The sequence below is a fragment of the Periophthalmus magnuspinnatus genome, chromosome 9 (genome assembly GCF_009829125.3).
Source record: "Periophthalmus magnuspinnatus isolate fPerMag1 chromosome 9, fPerMag1.2.pri, whole genome shotgun sequence".
Taxonomy (NCBI): domain Eukaryota; kingdom Metazoa; phylum Chordata; class Actinopteri; order Gobiiformes; family Gobiidae; genus Periophthalmus; species Periophthalmus magnuspinnatus.
Genome location: NC_047134.1, coordinates 9,206,768 through 9,231,538, shown reverse-complemented (window position 1 = coordinate 9,231,538; position 24,771 = coordinate 9,206,768). Strand labels below are relative to the sequence as shown.

Below are 24,771 nucleotides of genomic sequence, written 5' to 3'. Positions count from 1 at the left end.
CCTTAATCATTCTAATTTATTAAATTTTTCATACTAGGCAAAAACAGAACAAAAAACATTGTCACTGTACATTCCATATTTTTACTGTAAGTGTTAAGCTTCTTTCTGAAATAACACACAGAGAGACATTGATAGGTCAGTACTGCAGTGTTAATGGCATCTGTAAAACTGTTATTCATAAAATGTTTGCTATATATGTATTTATTCATGATCTGTTACTGCTACTAAAAGTATATTCTAGCATTGGCTATTTAGTTAAAAATGTTTATGAACAGAAATAACATGTTTACATCACAACATTATAAAGAGGCAGTTTGAACACTGAAGTGGAAGACATGTCCGAATTCTGTGGTAAACTGCTAGTGCTGTGTCCTGGCTTATGGTTGTTTCCTCTTTGATTACTGACAAAATTGGAAACTCAATAGTTTCTCTGCCAAGACAAATAAGTGAAATTATTTTGTCACTAGAGCTTCTAAAATAATGATATTCATTCACAAGAGTGACTGGACAGTAGGGAAGCACAATATGGTAGAATGAATCTTTTGCAATTTGAACTGACACAATTATTTAGGTAAATATAGGTAATATAATAGATTCTCTACTGCAAACATATCCAGTTTTTTGGAAATAAAAATCTTAAACCAGTAGGTTGGACCACTTCAAATCTCTTATGAAACGCACAGGATTTTTATATCCAATGAGATTTTTTCCAAAATCAAGCAGCTTTCTCAGAGCCTCTCACAGCCTTCTCAACTAAAAACACATCATGATACAGTGTTGCCGTAGGATTGAAAAATGCACTTTTGTGGAAAGGAAAAAATGTTATAGTTTTACTACATTTTAAAAAATAAAATACTTTCACGTAGTGTGTATGTGGGAACTTGTAATTGTGAAAAATTTGCTCCCAAGGACAGTTTTATTTGCACTACCAGCAGGCATTTTGGGATTCCTAGCAGACAGTTGTGCAGATCTTCTACACAATCTTTTTGCCTTTTCTTGTGCTCCTTCACTTGTTGCTGTTCTGCCGTCTGTCCTGCTGCTATGGGCTTTTAAGTGGGAACAGTGGACAGCTGCTTGGTTAAGTGCCGTCTTTCGCCCGGTTTTTGGTTCAATATTTGTCCCTCTACAGTTTCCATCACGTTGGAGTTTTGGTCATTGCTGAGTGTAAAACCTGTAGGATGTCTTTGCTGCATTGACTGCTGTCGACCTGCAGGAGGAGACACTGAGACAAGACAGACATGGCATTACAACAGGCCCATCATAGCTCTGTAAGTTTCTGATTGTACATTTTACAAACAGAACTTACCTGTGTCCTCTGATCTGAAGTAAACATGTTCAAATCAAATAGCTTTTAACAATTGTAATGGCAATTTATTCTTAGTTACAAAAACACTGGATGCCATGCTATTTATGTAAAAAAAAAAAAAAGTTTCTCCAGATGTTTATCAAATTAGAAAGCAGAATGACCCTTACATGAGTCTCTTCATTCAATGTTGAAATCCAGGTGCTTTAAACCTAAGAGGACTTTCTGATCCGAATGATCACCAACTGAACCCCAGCACCAGCAGTCAATCATAAATCAGCTTTCACATGAGACCATTCATACACTGAGAATGACACACTTGTATGTGTCCTTTAAACAACATGCCACATGTTTTTCTCTTTTTTATTAGAAGACTTTGATGATTTGGGGGTTGTAGATGTTAGTTGCTCTCTGTTTCTGTAAACTTGTTGAAACCACAAGTTTACATAAACTATATAAAAAGATGCATAATTTTTTTTTCTCACTGTCTGACATGAACTCAGAATAAATGTTTCCTTGTTAAAGTCAATTAGGATTACCAAATACATTTCCATTTGCTTAATGCCAGAATAATCAGGATTTTTTCAGACAATTTTTCATTACTTTCTTCAAAATCAGAAGTTTAGATAGATTCCATTAGTATTTGGTACCATTCCCTTTAAACTGTATGACTTGGGTCAAACATTTTAGATATCCTTCCATGAGCTTCTCACAATAGTTGGCAGGAATTTTGGCCCATTCCCAGCGACACAACTGGTGTAACTGAGCCAAGTTTGTAGGCCGCCTTGCTCGCATATGCCTTTTCAGGTTCGCCCATACATTTTCAATAGGACTGAGATGAGGGTTTTGTGATGGTCCCTAAAAAAAATTTAATGTGGCTGTATGATTTGGGTCATTGTCCATTTGGAAGGCTGATTTGTGCCCAAGCTTCCTGGCTGACTCCTCGAGATGTCTTGCTTCAGTATTTCCACATAATGTTCTTTCCTCATGATGCCATCTCTTCTGTGAAGTGCATTAGTCCTTCTTGCATGCTGCCACCCCCGTATTTCACAGTTGGGATCATGTTCTCAGGCTTGCAAGCTTCCCCGTGTATCCTCTAAATGTAACTACCAGTATGTTCATTATGGCCAAACCATTGAATTTTAGTTTTGTCAGACCATAGGATGTCTCCAAAAATGCAGGTCTTTGTCCCTGTGTGCATTTGTAAACTATAATCTGGCTTTATGTTTCTTTTGGAGTAATGGCTTCTTCCTGGCAGAGTGGCTTTTCAGCCCAGGTCAGTACAGTACTCGTTTCACTGTGGATAATGACACACTCCTACCAGCTTCAGCCAGCATCTTCACATGGTCTTTTGCCTTTGTTCTTGTGTTGATATACACATTTCGAACCAAAGCACGTGCATCTCTGGGACACAGAACTCGTCTCCTTCCTGAGCGGTACGATGACTGGATTTTCCTGTGGTGTTTTCACTTGTGAATAATTGTTTGAACAGATGAATGTGGCACCTTCAGGCATCTGGAAATTGCACCCAAGGATGAAACAGACTTGTGCAAGTCCACAATTCTCTTCCTGATATCTTGGCTGATTTCTTTTGACTTTCCCATGATGTTACACAAAGAAGCAGTGTGTTCCAGGTCTGCCTTCAAATATATCCACAGGTGTATCCCTAATTAACCCAAATGTTGTCAACAAACTAAAATCAGAAGTTTCCAAAGACATGACATCATCTGGGTTTTCTCTGATTGTTTAAAGTCATAGTAATCTTGCTGTGTGTAAGCTTCTGACTTTGAAGAAAGTAATGAAAAATTGTCAAAAAAAAATAATTCTCATTATTCTGGCATTTAGCAAATAAAAATCATTTTGGTAATCCTAACTGACCTAAAACAGGAAAGGTTTAGTCTGATTTCATGTCAGACAGTGAGAAAAAAAGTGCATGTGTCTTTTTATATAGTGTATGTAAACTTCGGGTTTCAGCTGTAAACCAAGAATCTACTGCTAAACCAGGATTAAAGGTTCTGCTCTGCTGGTTACTCACAAACCTACTACTAATCTTGCTACTACTAATGCTTTTTACTTTTAGGAAACTTTGAGCCAGTGTTTGTGTATTATATTAGAAAAATCCAAAATCCTGATGATTTCCATTAGTAACAAGATCCATTATCCCACTAAAATGATCCAACCACACCACAACATCCCATCTTACCACTGCAAGAGTGTGCGGGGATGGGAGGGCATCTGGCACATAGTACAGTATCAGTACATATACTTGAGTACCTGTAGTGTCCTGTTGGAGCAGACGTCCAATAGTCGAATACTTGCGGCTGATTGGTCAAAAATCTCTCGCTTCACTGAGTCTTTGAGATTTATGTCTGAAGAAACATCTACCAGCAAACGCAGCACTGCCTTGAGGAGCTGCTGTCCTCTCCTCTGGTTCACCCTGGAGACAAGAGCAAGTCAGAGCCAGAACTAAACCAAGACTAAACCAGATCTGAACGGAAGTCAGAACCAGGTCCGAACCAGTACTATATCAGAACTTAATGGGAAGTGAAACTAGTTATCCAGGAGTAAACCAGGACTAAATCAGACCTTAAAAGGTATTATGTTTGTTTTTCGGGTGCTTAGTAATAAACTGTAAATTACAATGTGCAATATTCATGTATACTAGCTTAACAGGTCCATAGACTTCCTGTTCTTGGTGACATTTCAATGTTGCAAATAGCAGATTTTATTTTGCATGTTTTTGTCTTTGAAAAATGGCAATGTGACATTTCTGAACTGTATAACCCCCATGTATAATTTTTGGAATAATCCCAAATAAGTATAGGGCGATTTCAGGTCTATAATTATTACAAAATTCAGCAGCACGTGTCCTGACTAAGACCAGGGGTCGATTTTAAAGTTCTTTTACTGGTTTTTAAATGTCCTAATGGTCTTGGGCCTTCTTATCTTACAGAACTGCTTTTATCCTATGAACCCTCGCGGCCCCTGCGCTCCTCCGGCAGCAGGCTCCTAGTTATTCCCAAAGTCAGGACACACACGCATGGAGAGGCCTCTTTCCAGTTTTATGGCCCCCGTCTATGGAACAGCCTGCCGGAGGACCTCAGGGCCGCAGAGAACATTCAGGTTTTTAAAAGCAGGCTCAAGACCCATCTTTTTAGCATAGCTTTTGATTAGTATTTATCATTTTAGTTTACTTCTCTATTTATTTAGTCTTATTTAGGCTGGCTAGTGTGTTTATGTTTTACTTATGTTTTATTTACTTGTTTAGTTTTGACTTATTTTATTATTTTTAATAATTTTAGATTTGCCAGTGTTTCCTCTGAGGAGCCCTCTGCACCGGGAGCTGTGGTTGGCTGTGGCTGCTGGGCCCTGGCTCGTGGGCCCTGGAGGTTTGGTCTTGACCTCATCTCTTCTCTGGGCCCTGGGCTGGTGCCCTGTGGCTGCGGGTGACCCTGTGGCTGCGGGTGACCCTGCTCCTGGTGCAGATGGTTCCTCTGGTGGCGCTCTCTCATCTGGTTCATCTTTATCCAGCCTATTGCATTGCATTAAACATATTTTAAATGAAACCAAAGGTATTTTAACATGTGTTGGGGTGGGGGGTGGGAGTGTGCGTTGGGGTGGGGGGTTGTTTGGTTGTGTTTATTGATGTGTTGGGGTTGGGTTGTTTGGCTGTGGGGTGGTTGGGTGGGTTTGGTGGGTGGGACTGATTTTAATGCTTTGTAAAGCACTTTGTGTTACTTTTTTTTTTGTATGAAAAGCGCTTTATAAATAAAGTTTGATTTGATTTGATTTGAGATTGTGGATGGGGGTAGGTGAGAACTGAAATTTTCAAAGCACCTTCTTAAGTGATCCTGTATTGCAGGACCATGCATAATAAACAATAATATTGAAACTACTTTATACCACTACTCACAATAACCATGAAGCAGGATAATTCCAGTTTTAGCCTTTTTTAAATGTAAAATATTGTTAAAAGGCATTGAAAGTCATAAGAGTTACTTATTCAAACTTGTACTGGGCCAGTCTTTACAAAAATGTACCCACTATTGAAAAATGTACACAAAATATATATTGATCCCTAAAATAGGTTGTTCTGTCTTTATTGAAAGATAAGTCAATATCGTGACAGGCCTAACCACCCAACAAAGCCAGAGGTATTTTCCAAAGCCTAGGTAACTTACCTACCCTAACCGTACTTGTAATGCATTTGATCAAAACTTTCAAAAAAAAAAAAAAAAAAAGATAGAGAACTTTTCTGTAACGCAGCAAATGTGGTGCCTCCAAAATACTACTTCAGTTTTTAAAAAGCAAATCTTTAATATCGACTGACCTAAAAAAAGTGATACATTTTCCTGAATCAAACCTTTATGGGGCCACTGGTGATAGATGTGGGGCACTATACCGCCAGGTGGTGGTGGGATTATGGGGGGTCAACATGGGGTTTTATTTGGTTGCACTTCATATTCAGATAATTTTTGATGCTGCTGCTCCTTCACCCTGAAGCCTGTTCCATTAGCTGCCTGTTTGGGCTGAGAAAGGATACTTGCCTTGGACTGGAAAGAGGTGACTCTGGGGGAACCCACTAACAAGGCAAGGTACCTAGGCTTGATGTTTTCCAAAGTGCATGTGGTCTCACCGGGGCCAGGCAGTCTGCAGAGTCTGGTTCAGGGTGAGGAGGATGTGGATTCGGCTGGTCTCGTCTGGAGGGTCACTGAGCTCCAGGTACTCCAGGATCACTCTCTCCAGGCGCTTCAAGTGTCTGCAGACTGTAATCCCACACCTGGACAGCAGAGAGCATACTGGTGTGAGCATACAGAAAGCCAGGATCAAAACAGTCTGCAAATGATCCAATTTCACAGGGGTTTGAAACTTTACACCCATTTGTTTGACTTGAAAACAACACACAATTCTTGGCAGAGAAAACACATTATGCTTTTTGGGGTATTCAGTATTAAAACATAACATACATAGATCATGAGTGAGTGAGTTCAGGCCGGTGGCGCTCACATCACTTGTTATGAAGTGTTTTGAACTGATCTTAAAGACTCACATTTTGTTTTTAATTGAAGGAAAACTGGATCCACTGCAATTTGCATATCAGCCTAAGAAAGGAGTGGAGGACGCAAAGCTTTTTTTATTGAACACTGTCTATAAGCACCTTGAAAACACTGGAGCCCATGTGAGACTTTTATTTGCAGACTTTTCCTCTGCTTTTAACAAAATGCACCCCCATGTCCTGGTTCAAAGACTGGCTGTGGATTTTAATTTACCAGATCAGCTTCTTTTATTGATTTTAAACTTTCTCACTGACAGGGTCCAGTGTGTCCTTGTAAATGGACAAATGTCTCCTCCCTCCATCTCTAACACTGGATCTCCTCAGGGTTGTGTACTGTCACCTCTCCTTTTTATTCTGTACATGGACAGCTGCAGATCCTCAGAGGAAAACAGATTCCTCATTAAATTTTCGGATGACACGGTCCTGGTGTCGCTACTTGCAGGATCTGAGATAAATCATGGCCCTGCGCTGGGGCAGTTTGTCCAGTGGTGTGAGGACAACTACCTGGATTTGAATGTCGCCAAAACGAAGGATATGGTTATTGATTTTAGACGTGCACCTTCTCATAGTGTCAGTGTCATACATGGAGATGTTGTCGAAATTGTCGATAATTACAAGTATTTAGGCACCGTGATAGACAACAGATTGAGATTTGATCTAAACACTGAAAGCATTGTTAAACAAGGGCAACAAAGAATGTATCTGTTGAGAAAACTGAACTCTTTTAATTTAAACAGAAATATTCTCAACAACTTTTATTGTTCTTTTATCGAGAGTTTGCTCACTTTTTCCTTCATTTGCTGGTTTCAGTCTCTGTCCTTGAAGGATAGGAACAAACTACAAAACATTGTTAAAACCTGCTCAAAAATTACAGGGGTTAAACAGAGGGAGCTGCATTCTCTGTGGGAGGAGCGGGTGCTGAGCAAAGCCAAGTGTCTCCTGGCTCAGCCCCTCCATCCTCTGGCTCCTGACTTCATCATGATGCCTTCAGGATGTCGCTTTTATGCTCCAATAAGGAAAACTAACCGTTTTTCAAATTATTTTGTGCCCTCAGCGATTAAATTGTTAAATTCCAAGGGTAGGGGTTCTTGAAGTTTTGCACTGTTTTTTTTTTATGTATATTGCTCCTATATTGTGCTTGGACTGACACACTGTGTGTTTGCATGTATGTTGATTTGCTCGGAGTATGCTGCAAATGAATTGCCCTCTGGGATCAATAAAGTTTTCTGAATCTGAATACTGTTGATTGTAAACAGCAAATTTATTTAAATGGCTTCATAATAGAAACAGGTCCAATGATGTCCTGTTCACAACTGCAGAACTGATAGTTCATGCTTGTATTTCACAGCAGCAAGTAGCTACTTTTCACCTATGAATTTTTACTGTTGAAAAAAGGCCACATTTTTAACCCTACATTTGAGATCCACACTGGAGTCTGAATACAGAGCAGTGGGTGGAATTAGGGGGTAGGTGAAAACATGCATGAATCAATAAAAATGCAACTCTGATTAAGCTAACAAAGCAGGAACACTGTAATAACCATAGACTGTATAAAGAAGTGGACTAACGGAGTGATGTCACCCATTCAGCTCCAAATGAAGCTAATTCTAGTAGTTATATGGGTGAATTAGGAGCAGAGTTCCATATTAGGAATTCTGATCAGGCGTAAAATAGCAACCAAAGAGCCAATTCAGAGTGACGCTGTTGAAAGTAACGCCCCTTCCCACCCGCACCGCTGGTTTAGCAAAGAGCGGGCACTTAGCAACACTCTTAATCAAACCTGTTGCTAACGCTAGCAGGAGCAACCACAGGAAAAGGAGGCCCCTGATTTGTGTGTTCATGTTCATGTTCACATGTTCTTATCTTGATTTACGTACAAAGTAGCGAAATACAAACACCAGGATCATATAGAGCGAGTCAACACAAACATTTTTAAAATGATGAGGCTCACTGCAGCATGCAGCAGTTACAGTGAGAGGGGTGACAAGTTTTCTATGTTAAGTTAATTGGAGTCAGAGTCAGTTGATCTGAAGCCCGCCCATGATCACTTCCTATTTGGAAAGTGGCAGCTAGCAGGTTAGCTATGTCCATTTATATATATATAGTCTCTGGTAAAACATGGTTAAATATCTTATAGAATATGTAATGGGAGAAGGAGCCACCTGTCAACAAGTGGAGGAAGTGCAGAGGCATAAACCCGCCGCAGAGCCAGCTTATGCTCCCCCTCCATCTGCGTCAGGACCATTCTCAAAACGTCATCATGGCGGCTGGCAGATCTCCGAGAGGGGGTGGTGCTTGGAGACAAAGGGTGCTTCTCCAAAACCAGCAACAGGTCCATCAGATAGGAAAGGACACACTGGAGGATGACAAATCAGATATTCTTTTTAATTTATAACACTAGATACATTTATACAGAAAAAAAAATCAGCTATTCTAGTTTACATTCACAAAAACACCTGGGTCTTTTCTGTGTAATTGTCATTGTCAAAACCTGCATAGGCGTGAACGATCAGAAATCAGATTAGTCACATGGGATGGAACTGTCCATCCATCCATTTTCTTCTCCTTATCCAGGGCTGGGTTGCGGGGGCAGCAGTCTAAGCAGAGACTCCCTCACTCCAGACACGTCTTCCAGCTCCTCCGGTGGGACCCCAAGGCGTTCCCAGGCCAGCCTAGAGACATAGTCCTTCCAGCATGTCCTGGGTCTTTCCCGGGGTCTCCTCCTGGTGGGACATGCCAGGAACACCTCCCTAGGTACCCAAGCCACCTCAGCTGGCTCCTCTCGACGTGTAGGAGCAGCGGCTCTACTCCAAGCTCCTCCCGTGTGACTCAGCTCCTCACCCTATCTCTAAGGGTGCGCCCAGCCACCCTGCGGAGTGTATTTCAGTTCATTTCGGCCGCTTGCATCCACGATCTTGTCCTTTCGGTCATTACCCAAAGCTCATGACCCCCACATACTGGTGAAAAAGGGTAGCCCTGGCGGAGTCCAACATGCACTGGGAACAGGTCTGACTTACTGCCAGAAATGCGAACACAGCTCCTGCTCCGGTCATACAGGGACCAGACAGCCCTTAGCAAAAGGCCCCAGACCCCATACTCTCGCAGCACGCCCCAAAGGACACCTTGAGGGACATGGTTAAATGCCTTCTCCAGGTACACAAAACACATGTGGACTGGTTGGGCAAACTCCCATGAACCCTCGAGGAACTGATGGAGAGTATAGAGCTGGTCCAGTGTTCTACGACCGGGATGAAAACAACACTGCTCCTCTTGGATCCGAGGTTCAACTATCGGTCGGATTCTCCTCTCCAGTATCCTGGAATGGACCTTACCAGAAAGGCTGAGGAGTGTGATTCCCCTGTAATTGGAACACACTCTCCAGTCCCCCTTCTGATACAGAAGGACCACCACCCCGGTCTGCCAGTCCAGCGGTACTGTCCCTGACCACCACGCGATGTTGCCGAGACTTGTCAGCCAAAACAGCCCCACAACATCCAGAGACCTGAGGTATGCGGGGCGGATCTCGTCCACCCCCGGAGCCCTGCCACTCACCGAGGAGCTTGCCAACCACCTTGGTGACTTCAGCCAGGGTGATGAACGAGTCCACCTCCGGGTCCCCAGTCTCTGCTTCCTCCACGGAAAACATGATGGGGGGATTGAGAAGATCCTCAAAGTATTCCTTCCGCCGCCCGACAACATCCCCAGTCAAGATCAGCAGCTCTTCACCCAAACTGTAAACAGTGTTAATGAAGCACTGCTTCCCCCTCCTGAGGCGTCAGACGGTTTGCCATCTGATAGTTCTCCTTCATGGCCTCCCCGAACTCCTCCCAACCCTGAGTTTTTGCCTCTGCAACCGCACAAGCCGTGGCACGCTTGGCCCGCTGGTACCTGTCAGCTGCCTCAGGAGTCCCATGAGCCAATAAGGCTCGATGGGATCAGGGAGAAGCTCTCCCGGAGGTGTGAGTTGAAGACCCATCTGACAGAGAGCTCCGCCAGGCGTGCCCAACAGACCCTTACAATACGCTTGGACTTGCCAGGTCTGTCCGGCTTCCCACATGGGCATTGAAATCCCCCAGGAGAACAACAGAGTCCCTGGTCGGTGCACTGTCTAGTACGCTGGGTAAGGCTGACTACTCTGCACTGCTGTTTGGACCATCACAACAGTGAGAGACCTGTCCCTGACCTGAAGGCACAGGGACGCTGGGGTGACTGGGGTGACCTCCAACGTGAGGTGGCTGAACTGTGGGGCAATGAGCAAGCCCACACCAGCTCGCCACCTCTCCCTGCTGGCAATGCCAGAGAAATGGAGTCCAGCCCCTCTCAAGGAGTTGGGTTCCAGAGCCCAAGCTATGCGTGGAGGTGAGGCCAACTATATCTAGTCAGTAACGCTCAACCTCCCGCACAAGCTCCGACTCCTTCCCCCCAGCGAGGTGACATTCCATGCCCCCAGAGCCAGACTCCATGTCTGGAGATCTGGTCATCGAGGCCCCCGCCTTCGACTGCCTTCGACACTGGGTGGGTGCTGTCGAGCACCCACCCCACGGGGCCTTGCCCCAATATCGCCGGTCCGCGCGACATAACTCGCCTTGATTGTTCTCTCGACATAAAGGGTTTCTGAACCGCTCTGAACCGCTGGACCTGTTTGCCATGGGTGACCCTAACAGGGGCATGAAGGGCTTCTGAACCGCTCTGAACCGCTGGACCTGTTTGCCATGGGTGACCCTAACAGGGGCATGAAGCCCCCAACAACATAGCTCCCAGGATCATTTGGTTGCTCAAACCCCTCCACCCCGTTAAGGTGGTGGTTACATGCCATTTCAATAATCTAATAACTCCAAAAATCAGATTACAATGAGATTTTTGGTAAAAAAGGTAAAAACAACTATTACTAACTTGTTTTGTCATCTGAAGTCACAGGAAAAGTCTACAATTTCCACCCACAACAGTATAGTTCGAATGACTATGATTCAGACTGACAACAGCGGTACTTGAACCTGGGTTTGCTAGAAGACTCGAAAGATCTGTATGTATGTCTTTAGAATAATACTGTGTCTAGAATAACAACAGGATGTTAGTTATCCAAAAATCACTAGTGACTCAAATACTGGACTCCTGCAATCACATCAGTGGGACAAAGTTGGACCTTTCATGAATACTTCATGGCCATAATAATGGTTTTGATCTATATCAGGACTAACTAAATGCTGGCACAATACTAAAATTTCAAACTCTAATTTCTATACTAGGGAATAGACTTGATACTCAGTATCATGATCTTCTTTATAGATCTTTATACACAAGAATGTGATTTCCAACATTAAATGGTAGTACTTTCTTTTATATTAGCATATGGAGTTATATCTGTGTAATCCCTCAGTGGTCCAGGTAGGTTCCATAGTGGTCCATGGGTGTCTATTTGGTCTTATACTTGTTCTGTTTTAATTAGGTCCAATCAACAGATGGAAACTAGCCTGTGGCTAAAATCTGGCATATTTACATATGTATCTTATGTTCATTAATATGCACTGTCCCTTTTCTAAATTAGGTCCAAAACAAGTTAATCAATTAATAGGAACTGATCAATTATTGAAATAATTGTCAATTAATTTAGCAATGGCATAATTGTTTCCTGACCTATATGCAGACTCCAAAACATGCAATGTGTTGAGAGAAGAGGTTCTATTTCAGAACCTTCTGACCGCCAGAGGCGGTGCTTCAAGCACTGGATGATCACTCTTGCGCATGCGCAGGTCGAGATTTAATAACAACAAATTCACCTATGACCTTCCGGTGACCCACGTGAGGCTATATAGTCACGTGACTCCGGAAGCACAGTCCCTTTTTTCTTCTCGCACTTAGGTCAAGTGTGTTGTGGCAACTCGCTAATACTGCTTGGTACCCACAACTGTTTTCTCCCTTTGGTGACAGCTTACTGCTCAGAGTCCTGTGACTTGTGATGGGAGTGCAGTGTATCACAGTCGGGGTAGCGAGTGTGAGTGAGTGTGCGTAAGCTGCGCGTGGCAGAGGGCCTCACCTGGAGCGGGTGGTTCCCTGACGCCGGTGAGGTGAACGTTCACAAGGACCGTATGGTAAGTAGTTTCTGCATTTTCTGTTGGAAGCACACCGGGTCGGTGGAGCTGGTTTGTATTTGCTGCCATGTTCGGTTCAGCTCGACTTTGCGTTGACTATTGCCGCATTCGGCTAAAATATCTCTGTTATTTTGGAATCATGCTCGGTTCTTTAGCTCATTCTTATCAGCAGTGTTACTGTTCGCTTTGAGTTTTTGAGTCTACCACCAGTGGCATTTTCAGCTCGACGTGGTATTTTTTTAATCCCAGTTGGCGGATCAAGAGTGGCATTTTCAGCTCGACCTGATCTAGCGTCTGTTGTGATGGAGTCCATGTGCTGTAGAGCTTGCATGACCCTGTCTCAACCTGAGGATGGACATGATTTATGCCCCTTATGTTTGGGTGTGGACCACCTTAAGGAGGACTTGACGGAGAATGCTTGCATGAGTTGCAGCATTATGCCGAGATCCCTACATGCTGACCACCTGGCCACGTTTTGGAGGAACTGGGCCCTCTGATATACAGGACACCCAGTTGCCGGTGAGCGGGAAGGTGAGGAGAAAGCGCTCTGCTATCGACGCTTCCCCTACTCCGCGTAAGCGCAGCAAAGGGGATCGCTCTGCGGGATGTAAGGTATTTTTTTTAACAATGTAATGCTACCCTCAGATGCCTGTAGCCCTACTCACCAAAGACCCCCACCCTGAGAGGGTCGTAAAGCAATCTACAGCACTGGGGCCAAGAAGATAACATCTAGGACCAGGGCCACTTCTTATCTGTGGCCCTGTTCACCAAGGTCTGAGTGCCCCCCATCCTGTGAGGGTCATAAAACAATAAGATTGATTGACTTAAAAACGCACATTCAGGGATTTTGCCAAAAAAGGTTTTTAATGTGTAATCACATGCTGCCGAGAGGAAGACCCGCCTCACACATTGGGAGGCCTATAAAAGCTGGAAAGACAAACATCTCAGGACTCTCTTCCTATCCTTTCCTGAGAGTCCGGTGCTCCATTGTTAACTTTACCTGTGATGAACTCATTAAACCCTTCTGACTTATATTTCAGTCTCTTTCTCCTCTTTGACGCTTGCATCAGAAACGAACATTTCTATCAGGGATTATCCTCGAAGGTGGATAGCCTTACTTCAGAGCTCACTAGAATGAAAGCTCTCATTGAGTCCATGCAGACTCGGGATAGCGACCAGCGAGCTGCCCAGCATGATGTGTTTTCTGTTTGCGAAGATGATGCCTTGTCTGTGGCGGCATCAGATACGCACTTCCACGACACTGACCCACATACTGGGGACGGTTTGGATGCGTGTTCTGACATATCAGAGTTGAGCTCACACAACTACACCTGCTCTCAGAGAGGTGACGATGACTCAGCTGCCTCCTCTTTACGCGTGGCTTTTGCACGGCTACAATTGGAGGCACCGGTGGTGCAGCCTATGGTTTCTAATGCGTTTTTTAGGCGACAGAGCTCTGGGTCTTCCTTTTTGGTTCCTCCCTCTATGGAGTATATTAAGGAACTACATGCCTGCTGGTCAGATACAAAAGTGTTTTCTAAACCGACGTCTGATGGAAGGTTCCTTGCTGCCATGCAGGAGGCGCCCAAGTTTGGGTTGGGGCAGATGCCAGCGATTGAACCAGCTGTGGCCTCCCTTATTGTGGCTCCAGACGAGGCTCTGAGACCCAATGCCAGGTGCCCGCGTCCTCAGTGCCGGGTTACTGACGAATTGTTGTGTAAAGCTTACGACTCTGGGGCGCGCATGGGTCGTATTGGCAATTCCCTGTCCCATTTACTGTTGGGTGTAGCGACTTCACTAGAGGCTTCTAATGTCGATGCGGCTACGCAAGGCTTGGTCGACATGTCCCTACAAGCATTTGCTTTTATGTCAAGGGAGCTGGGCCGCCTGCCGTCCATCCTGACCCAGGCGCGTCGGCAGGTTTGGTTGGCACAATCTCCCTTGACCGAGACGTGTAGGAGAACCTTGAGAGGATTACCTGTGGTTCCGGGTGAACTTTTTGGGGAGGCAGTGCTGGAGGCTTTGCAACAGACAGCCCGGGCCTCTCAGACTAGTCATCAGCTGGCGGGCGTTCACCGACGAGCCCCTCCTCCTATTGCTCCTGGGTCTTCTACGACACACCAGCAGACATATGCTGTACCATCAAGCCCAATTTTGGCTCCCTGGCGGCCTGTTACAAGGTCTGGGCGCTCACAGAGTGATCGGCCCAGGGCTTCACATGTGCCTGCAGTTCCGACGCCGGCCTCCTGCTTTCGGCCAGGGCCGAATGACTGCATTTCGGACCCGGCAAAATCCGTGGCACTCAATCTAGAAATAGCAACCTTGCTGGAAAAGGGTGCAATTGTACACGTAGACCCTTGGCAGGATCCGGGTTTTTTTTATTCATGATACTTTCTTGTCCCGAAGAAAACTGGCAACCTCCGTCCAGTTTTAGACCTGCGAGGTCTCACTGTGTTTATAAAAAGTCATGCCTTTTCACATGCTACGCACCTCAGAGGTGCTTCAGGCACTTTCCCCAGGCGAATGGTTCACGACAATCGATCTGAAGGATGCTTATTTTCATGTACCGATCGCATGCAAGCATTGGAGGTTCCTTCGCTTTGCTTTTCAGGGGAGACATTTTCAGTTCAGGGTCCTCCCGTTTGGGCTGTCCCTGTCACCCAGGGTGTTCACTCAAGTGGTGGCAGCAGCCTTGTCTCCACTACAGGCACGGGGTTTGAAGATTCTACCTTACCTCGAAGACTGGTTAATTTGTGCACCCAGCCGCGACCAGGCCATTCGCGACACAAGACTTGTACTCGAGCATGTGAGCTGCTTAGGTCTGTGTGTGAATATGGACAAGAGCAATCTGGTCCCGACCCAGGACACTGTCTTTTTGGGGATGGCTTTAAGCACTGTCACCATGGTTGCGTGCCCTTCTCCCACAAGGGTCAACAACATCATGGGGATGCTGGGTGCACTGGGTGAGGGAGAGGCCCTGCCATTCTTGTAATATCTCCAGCTTCTGGGCAGGTTGGTAGCAGCCTCCAGTGTAGTTCCACTGGGACTACTTTCATTACGGCCGATGCAGATGTGGCTGAACAGCCTGCATCTGGATCCAACTCGGGTCGCACACAGACGCAATAGGCTGCGTGTGTCTCCCCAGTGTCTGCACTCCCTGTCTCAGTGGAGAGACAGACGTTGGATCCTACAGGCACTGCACCATTTTCTGCCGAACTTGCAAGGCAGGCATGTGCTTGTACGTTCAGACAACAGGTTGGTGGTTTACCATATTAATCACATGGGAGGGACCAGATCAGTGAATCTCACACAGAGAAACAGCAGTTTCTCATGTGGGCGTCCATCCATTTTGCCAGCCTGCGGGCAGACTATCTCCCGGGGACGCTGAATCAGGTGGCAGATTTCCTCTCTCGCCAGACTCTCTTGCCGGGGGAATGGAAGCTTCACCCAGAGGTGGTCTGCACCATCTGGAGGGTCTTCGGCCGGGCCGAAGTGGATCTGTTCACTTCACAGGAAGCGACCCATTGCCCTCTCTGGTTCTCTCTGAGGGACAACACCAGCCCGCTGGGTCAGGATGCATTGGCTCACGACTGGCCTCACATTCTCCTCTACGGCATTCCTCCTTTTCCCCTGATTTATCAAACACTCCTGAGGGTTCTGCAGGAGGGACACAAGCTTCTGCTGGTTGCCCCATTCTGGCCAGCGAGGATCTGGTTCTCACTTCTGCACAGACTCTGTTGCAGCTCTCCAACGTGCCTCCCCGCCAGGACGGACCTCTTGTCCCAGCTGGGGGGACAAATACTGCATCCCCATCCCAACCGCCTTCAGCTCTGGGTGTGGCCTCTGCAAGGCCCGGTGTCGCATTCTCAGAGTATGCTGGAGGAATAGGACATACGATCTGTAATGCCTGGGCACCATCGACATGGCGGCTGTACACAAACAAGTGGAAACTGTTTGAGGAATGGTGCAAGGGACATGGACAAGATGCGGTGCGCTGTTCAGTCTCTGCTATCTTGCCGTTTTTGCAGGAACTTTTGAATCGTGGTCTGTCGCCTTCGACATTAAAGGTATATGTGGCTGCAATATCTTGCTGGCACAGTGGTGTGAATGGTGGCACTGTGGGCAGTGACAAGAACGTTTCCCGTTTCTTGAAAGGTGCTAGACGGCTTCTCCCACCTACACGACCAGTGGCTCCTTCATGGAATCTTTCACTGGTCCTGGAGACTCTGCAAGCTCATCCATTTGCCCATCCATCCTATTGCCCAGGCAGACATTAAGACGACATTTCTCCTCGCCATGGCTTCGGGTAAGCTTGTGGGTGAACTGCAGGCCCTGTCTGTCAGTGAGTCCTGCTGTAGATGGCATGCTGATGGCTCAGGTGTAACTCTCTGGCCTAATGTCTCTTTCCTCCCTAAGGTGTTATCTTCTGCTGATAATGCCCAACCGCTCCAGTTGGCGAGGTTTGGCACGGAATTCACCACAGAACCTTTATGCTCTGTTCGCTCACTGGAGGCTTATATACAGGTTACGGCAGGTATAAGACAGTCGGAAAGTCTGTGTGTTATGCTGGCCCACGTAAGGGTAGGGCTCTCTCTACACAGCGTCTCTCTCGGTGGGTTGTAGAGACCATTAAACATGCTTATACCTCGCAGGGGCGGCTGATGCCTGAGGGCGTGAGATGCCATTCAACCAGGGGCCTTTCTACCTCCCGGGCTGCTATGCATGGGATTGCCCTAAATGTGATCTGTGCTGCGGCCTCTTGGACCTCACCCTGCACGTTTGACAGATTTTACTGGGTGAATGTCGCGGTCCCCCATCCCCAGGATGGAGTGTTACGCAAGTATCATGCTTCATTTTTTATGACATTAAAAATTTGTTTTGTCTGTAAATATGATGATTTTCTTTGAGATTAGAGTAGAGTGTGGTGAAAACACAATAAGCTAGCAACCGTAAGTTCTGACCTGAGTGACCTGAGGTTGGCTGTTGCACAGGAGTCTAAACACAGCATGATACAGGACCTCTGCTCTGTTCAACTGTCGCAGATCTGCACACGCCTGGAACACACACATTTAGAATTAAGGTACACAGTGTCACTTTTGGTGGAGGGACCTGCTTGTCGCCATGGAGATGTTATTGCTTTGCCCAGAATGTCCCACAGTATGGCACTGAACCTATCCATCTCCATGGAGATAAGCAGCATGGTGGTTAGCACTCATGCTTCACAGCAAGAATGATCCCGGGTTGCCCGGGCCTTTCTGGGTTTCCTCCAACAACCCAAAACAATGCACAATAGGTATAATCCTCCAGCTCAGGTCGTCCTGACCAAGACGAGCAAGAATCATAGAGAGTCCCCAGACACAGCACTAGGGCATTCTCTGCTCCCGAGGAGATGCCCAAGCAGCAATGAAGAATGGGTCAAATGCAGAGAACAAATTTCACTGTGGGGACAATAAAATTGCCTTAACCTTAACGTAAACAGTCATGCAGGTGACACCACCAGGTTAAGATACAGGTCAGTAGAGCCTGTGGAGTGGTGATTCTGCTCACAGTAAAATGTATCTTTGTCACTATACTTTATAAAGCATCTTCATTGAAACAAGCAGGTAGAGAACTAGAAAAGTTACACAGTGCAGACAGGACCAGACCGTGTGTAGGACGATGTGATGCAGACAGCGGACTCCCAAAATACAGTTCTCTGGTCTGTAGTGGTCCGTGAGCAGAAGCGATGGTGGCAGGAGCCGAGGCAGGTATTGGGAAACGTCAGGGCGCGTCACCTGTCCAACAGAGGTCACATAAAACACATGAGCCGGGACCAGGACAGAGCATCACCATTTATTTTTACTGGATACAGCATCATTCTCTGACACTTTGAGAACCGGTCCATGCCCCAAAAGCTCTCTCGGGTAACAGACTATTATCATGCTATATCAATTTCCTATACACAAAATAGGGGCAAAAAACAAACCAAATGGTAAACACTTCCAAAATTAGCTAAATTTATATGTCACTACAATAAATATGTATATGATGTCCAATTTTAGTGCAAACTAGGTATATTTGGAGATTTCTGATAAAATACAGGTGAAAACCATCCAGTGGCCTCTGCAAATTCTAGTACTATGTGACAACACACAGAACTGCTCTGATTACAGTCTGCAGGGGCAGAGTTTGATGTGTGGATACCCATTAGACTAGGGGTGTCCAAACTTTTCTCATTAAGGGCCACATATAAAAACACAGACAAAGCTGCGGGCCGTTTGAGGGCCATAGACTGGTCACCAATACAGTGAATACTTCAAATCTGCTTTATTTTTACAAGTTAGACTGAACCACTAGATCTTCATTCATGCTGACATCCTCAGTGGGAGATATTGAATATTTGATATGGGCTTGTTAAAGTAGATTTTCAGAAATGTACAGTAAAATGTGCTATTTAAAGTAATATGGGCCGATTCACCTGGAAGCTTGAGGGCCAAGAAAAATTGGTCTGCGTGCTGCATTTGGCCCCTGGGCCACAGTCTGCCTGCATTAGACCAATCACATTGTTGTGTGACTAGACCCTGCCCCTCCTCACTCTCCCCTTTAGTCCTCCAGACCCTGCCCGTCCTCCCCCCTGCACTCTCCCTTTAGTCCTCCAGGTACTGCCCAGTTTAGCAGTTCTATTTGAAATGTGGTTGTAGCTTAGTGTTTACTCCCACTTTAATAGAAAGGTTAGGAAACTGTATGCTCCATCTGTTAAATATGTATTGAGTAAAACATTTTTAAAAAGTTTTACACAGAACTGACCTGGAGCAGGGCCCAGGAGAATACCAGCTTCACCGATTCACTGCGAAACATTGACTCCCTGAAATGAAACAAACATGACCCAATTTAGACCTGGTTTAGTCCTAGTTTAGTCCAGCTTCGTTTGTGGTTTAGTCTTACTTGCTGAGCTGAGGTTGAAGCAGGTCCAGGACTGGTCCCAGAATCCCCTTGGCCCCACACCTTTGCCCATCCTCCTTGTGCTTCCTATCCCCTACGAGCAGGTGGACGGAGTCCGTCCATGGTCCCACCTCCAGCAGCACTCCCATCACTTCCTGTGCAGTGGATCTGGATGATGGGCTGCTCCATGGCGCCACCTGTGTGTTGGTAGTGTGTTGTGTTATAAATATGTACGTCATATATTGGACTTGACTATACTGGATACTAGAATATAAATTAAAACAAAAATTAGAGCCGTTTTTGACAAAGCCATTAATGGGTTTAGGGTCTGAATGATGACTGAATGATGACTAAACCAGGTCTTAATCAATGCTAGACCAAATCAAGACCCAGAGCTAAACCAATACTGTCTCCTTCCCCCAGCTGAGACTTTAAGAAATTCTATTGTCTGGAAAATAACAAAATTACATAGTGGCAGGTAAGGCACTTGCCCGTTTCCATGGAAATGTTATAATGGAAGATAGTCCTTGGCTATAATTCGGTACGTTTACATTCATTATGCATAATGTCTGTTCATTAGCATGTATGGTCCCAATCAAATAAATAAATACATACAAATTAAATAAATAATGTCTCACAATATGGCATCTACTTCTCGTTTTATTACAGGCATTTTTGTTTCCTAAGAGATATAAGATAAAACATGCATTCTTATTGTGAACACCTATTCACAGATCTAACGTGTAACTTGGCCTAGTGGCCTCCATGCTTTTCTCCATGTAGATAAAGCAGGTTTAGTATCATACTGTGGAACATTTCAGGTAAAGCAATATCTCCATGGAGACAAGCAGGTATCCTTCTGAAAAGTTACATTGTGCGCCTTTAAAAAAGGTACAAAGGTACAACTTTCTGCATGTACCTGCATGATTCCATGGAAACAGAAAGTTAAAATCATACCTTCTTCATGGAGATCAGTTTAATGTCATACTGTGGAATATTATAGCCAAATCAACAACATTGACAATCCTTCAGGTCAAATAAAAGTAAGGTTTGTGGAGATGCAGACCCACTCTGTTGTTTATCCCACTGAAAAACATGCATCCTTACTCCCCAAAGATAGAAAGAAAAAACATGCTTTTATTTTAGTCCAAATTTTGGTGAAAAAGTTACATACTGTGTCGTTATGTTTTTTTTACCTGGAAGTGAGTAACAGCGAACACACAGATGTCCGGAGCCACAGTGAACAGGATTCTCTCCGAAACTCCGCCCACTTTGGATTCAGCCCCACCTTCTGCACTGCTTTTACCCACAACCCTCAGCAGGGAGACAAGGGTGTGGCTCACAGCTTGAACTCTGAGTCTGATCACATCATACTGCGACTCTGCCACAGAACTGACATCATCATCGGCAAGTGGCAGGGAGCAGCGGCTAATCAGAGCTTGTGATAACGAGAGGTACCCTAGCTCCACACCCTGCTCTGACGCCGTGCTGTGATTGGTGGAGGAAAGCCGCCAATCACAATCTGCGCCAGAGAAAAGCTGCTTGACTTTAAAGACAACGGAGAGGAGGGCACTATCAGGGCAGGAACTAATCAGATCGCTCAGAGAAGAGAGTAGAGATGTTATTGGCTGAGCTGGAGACACAGGCTGAGGGAGGGAGGAGAGCAGCAAGGAGAGGTCCATTTTAAAATATCTAAATATCTGGGGAAAAGAACAAGGAGAAACTTTACCTTAAAGTGGAACAAAATATTATTAAACTACTGTTCCTAGTCATTTGTTGGCAACTTAAAAGCAAACTAGGTAAATTTGCAGCTTCAAAAACGGCTGATCCAAAGTCTGTGCTCCCTCCAGTAATCACTGAAATTTCCAGTAGTTGGTGACATCTCAAAAGACTGCCCTGATTAAAGCCAAGTGTTTTGCTTTTTGTTTTTTTATTTAAAATTCTCATTGAAATGTTTATATGATCTTGTCACCTTCAGAAACAGATGTGTCTTTTTAACGTTGTCTGTGTAATCCCTCAGTCATCCAGGTACAATCCATAGTAAAAGAAAAATTCAAATCTGTGAACTCGACAAAACAGTGAAGATGTTTCGCTGCTCATCCAAGCTGCTTCTGACCAGAACTGAAGTGGCTTGGATGAGCAAAACATAACACAACTTTTTGTTCAGTTGACAGATTTAAATTTTTCCTTTACGGGTTTTTAACTTTTGTAATTCAAATACATCCAATTGGATGGTCACTAAAATCAAGTGGAAAAACACCAAGTGCCTCATATTATAGAGTTTGTTTGTTAAGATGATATCAATGAGTGTGCTTTTATTTACATTCATAGGGTCAGGTTTAGTCAGAATAGAAATTGGTTGTGTGAGATTCAGATTCTTTGGACTAATTTTCCAGCTAGTTAATACTTATATTACCCATTATGAGGACCTCATAATTTGCCAGTTTAGAAAGTATCATAAAAAGATCATTAAGAGCATTTTTAGGGGCTGAAGGTGCATAATAAATACCAGCAAGCACCAGTCTTTCTCAGGATCATTTACACAGCAGGAGAATAAAAAGGACCACAGACAGTTATCATTGACATAAATGACAACACAGCGCTTGTCACAACAAAAAACGTTATAATTTTCTATATCGCTTTCCTTATCACTAAATTTTTTAAAGATCTGGCTATCAAATAAAATAAAAATAAAATATATCTGGATCTGTTGAATCTGCCCAGACTTTAATGTAATCTAATTTAGATGTGATACTAACTGCATACATATGTAGAATTCCCAGTCCCTCCCTTTTCTTGAAGTTTTGCATATCAAATAGGCCTGGTTCTTTAGGGATACTAGGCCTATTTGAGATTGACCGGGAACGATTTGAGCCTGTGATTTACACTGTCTGGTCAAAAAAAAAAAAAAAAAAAAAGTCTCCACCTGGATTTAACTAAGCAAATAGGTCTAGATCAGACAGTTGGTCAGGTCTAGGTTCAGCAACAGTATGTGCTCAAAGAATGAGGTCAGCTGACTACCTGAATATACTGAATGACTAGGTGATTCCATAAATGGTTTTTTTCTTCCCTGATGGCACGGGCATATTCCAAGATGACAATGCCAGGATTCGTTGGGCTCAAATTTTGAAAGAGTGGTTCAGGGAGCATGAAACATAATTTTCACTAAGACTCCAGACCTTAACCCCATTGAGAATCTTTGGGATGTGCTGGAAAAGGCTTTGCGCAGTGGTCAGACTCTACCATCATCAATGCAAGATCTTGGTGAAAAATTAATGCAATACTGGACGGAACTAAATCTTGTGACATTGCAGACGCTTATCGAAACAATGCCACAGCAAATTTGTGCCATAATCAAAGCTAAAGGCAACCCAACGAAATATTAGAGTGTGTGATCTTTTTTTTGGTTTCGACTTTTTTTTTTGGCCAGGCAGTGTAGGTTGCTTAATAATAATGAGATCAACTCAAGATATCAAGTTACACAAGCTCTATGTTTGAGTCAGTAAGGAGATGCGGATCTCTGGTTCTGTCATCCTCGCTTCTAAGAGTGGACAGCCATAACATAAGGGTCCCGAAAAGGAGCCCACTGCGTTGAGATGACAGATCGACACACCACTCCACTGTGTCTGACATGTAATGTAGAAATCCTCAGCTAATATTGCAGTAGCGTCATAGTAATCAAAGAATATTTATGCCAGCTCTATATTTCTCGATCTTGTACTTTGATTTACTTTATACAGGGATATTTGAGTAAAAATGCTCTATAGAAAGTTTACTAGGCAAAGCAAGGCAAGTTTATTTGTATAGCACAATTCATACACAAAGTAATTCAAAGTGCTTTACAAAATAAGAAAGACATTAAAATCACACAAATAAAAAAGATAAATAATCACAACTAATCTATCATCATAAAATTAACATTAAAACAGAAGAGTGCAAAATAAAAAAGTCATATATCTGTGTAAACCCTCAGTCGTTCAGATCTGGTCAATAGCAAAAGACGAAGTTAAAATCTTCTTCAGTTCTGGTCAGATTGCTGGTGGCCACTGCCTTATATCTATCTGAAGGGAGAGGCTAACTACACTGAAACTGTAACCATCTATTGTAACGCTCACTGCACTCACTGAATGCTAACTAAACAGCTACTCCATAAGAGGATGTACCAGCACCGGCGTGAGAGTTCTTCTAGACCCCAGTCCGCCGTACATCTCTATCTCAAAGCCACTAACCACTCCTTTGAAGACAGTGATGTTCAGATCTTAGTCAAAGAAAAGAAATGGTTTGAGAGGAGAGTTAAAGAAGCTATTTCTGTGAGGAAAGAGAATCCTTCCTTAAACAGGAATGGGGCCTGAGACATAACCTCTCCCCCATCTATAACACCATCCTCAGACCCAGAACAATGAGAACAATAGCACGGTCGTTAAGGGCTGAATAGGGTAGTTCCAGCTGAAACTGGGGACAATAGATGGTTACAGTTTCAGTGTGGTTAGCCCCTCCCTTCAGATAGATATAAGGCAGTGGCCACCAGCAATCTGACCAGAAGAGAAGAAGCGGCTTGGATGAGCAGCTTCACTTTTACAACGATTTGTCCAGTTGACAGATTTTAACTTCGTCTTTTGCTTTAAGTCATATGCACAGCTAAACAGAACTGTTTTGATACTGATGTCTTACCTTCAACTCAGTTCAATCCTCTGAAAATCCATTCTTTGTTATAATTCATTACTCAGTCAAACATATCCCGTTATATTTAAACACAGGGCCACGGCGATGTAAAAAAAAAAAATGAAAATTAAAGCGTGAGCGACCCGGTGTAAAACGGTCCGTCAAGTTCAGGTCCGTGTCGGTCCAAGCTCTGTACAAAGGTTCCTCTTGCACAGTTCCCTACTAATTTTTATTTTCTAATCACAATTGATGACACGTTTGGTCCTTTACTCTAAATACTAAACTTAATTATTTCTGACATAATCTAGAGTCCACAAAAATGCAAGTAAATTCACATATCAGAGCCTATAATATATTCTGACCTACGTTGAGTTGTGTTTTGCTTCAATCACATATGTTTAACACACAAACCATGCATTTTTTCTTCTCTCAAACTGCGAACACTGTGTTCCACCTTGTGATGTGGCAAAAGGATTACTCAAACATGTGTGTGTGAATGAAACAAAACAACTCCAAGTATGTTTTTGAGAAGGTATTAATTTCGTAACATGACTAAAAGCACACAAGAGTCAGTTTTGCGCAATATAGGACCTTTAATGGACCCGTATGTACCCTACGTTCAGTTTTAAAAGGGTAGGCTATTTACAATCACAACTGAACCAGAGTTGCCAGTGCTTTAACCTGCAGATAGAGGACGCATACAAGTTTTTCTCGTTCTCAATATATGGGCAGGCCATGCT

The 24,771-nt window shown here is 44.1% G+C and overlaps 1 protein-coding gene across 1 annotated transcript; it reads right to left on the bottom strand.

The window, feature by feature from the left end:
• On the bottom strand, positions 1-24,211 carry tti2 (TELO2 interacting protein 2). The gene is made up of 10 exons (XM_033973013.2): positions 24,041-24,211; positions 20,566-21,069; positions 19,373-19,566; positions 19,235-19,292; positions 18,094-18,222; positions 17,410-17,502; positions 8,522-8,715; positions 5,940-6,083; positions 3,578-3,740; positions 1-1,222 (listed from the first exon to the last, which is right to left on the bottom strand). The coding sequence occupies exons 2-10, from the start codon at positions 21,049-21,051 to the stop codon at positions 1,136-1,138; spliced, it is 1,548 nt and encodes a 515-aa protein (XP_033828904.1). The 5' UTR covers positions 21,052-21,069; positions 24,041-24,211; the 3' UTR covers positions 1-1,135.
• Positions 24,212-24,771: the final 560 nt, after the last annotated feature.

What these genes read in the sequence shown, in the direction of transcription:
- tti2 (XM_033973013.2), bottom strand. Translation starts at nt 21,051, where the DNA reads ATGGACCTCTCCTTGCTGCTCTCCTCCCTCCCTCAGCCTGTGTCTCCA. An exon ending in CTTCAACCTCAGCTCAGCAA is followed by an intron (nt 19,293 to 19,372) that starts GTAAGACTAAAC and finishes GTTTCATTTCAG; the next exon opens with GGAGTCAATGTTTCGCAGTG. An exon ending in GCTCCAACAGGACACTACAG is followed by an intron (nt 1,223 to 3,577) that starts GTACTCAAGTAT and finishes GTCTTGTCTCAG; the next exon opens with TGTCTCCTCCTGCAGGTCGA.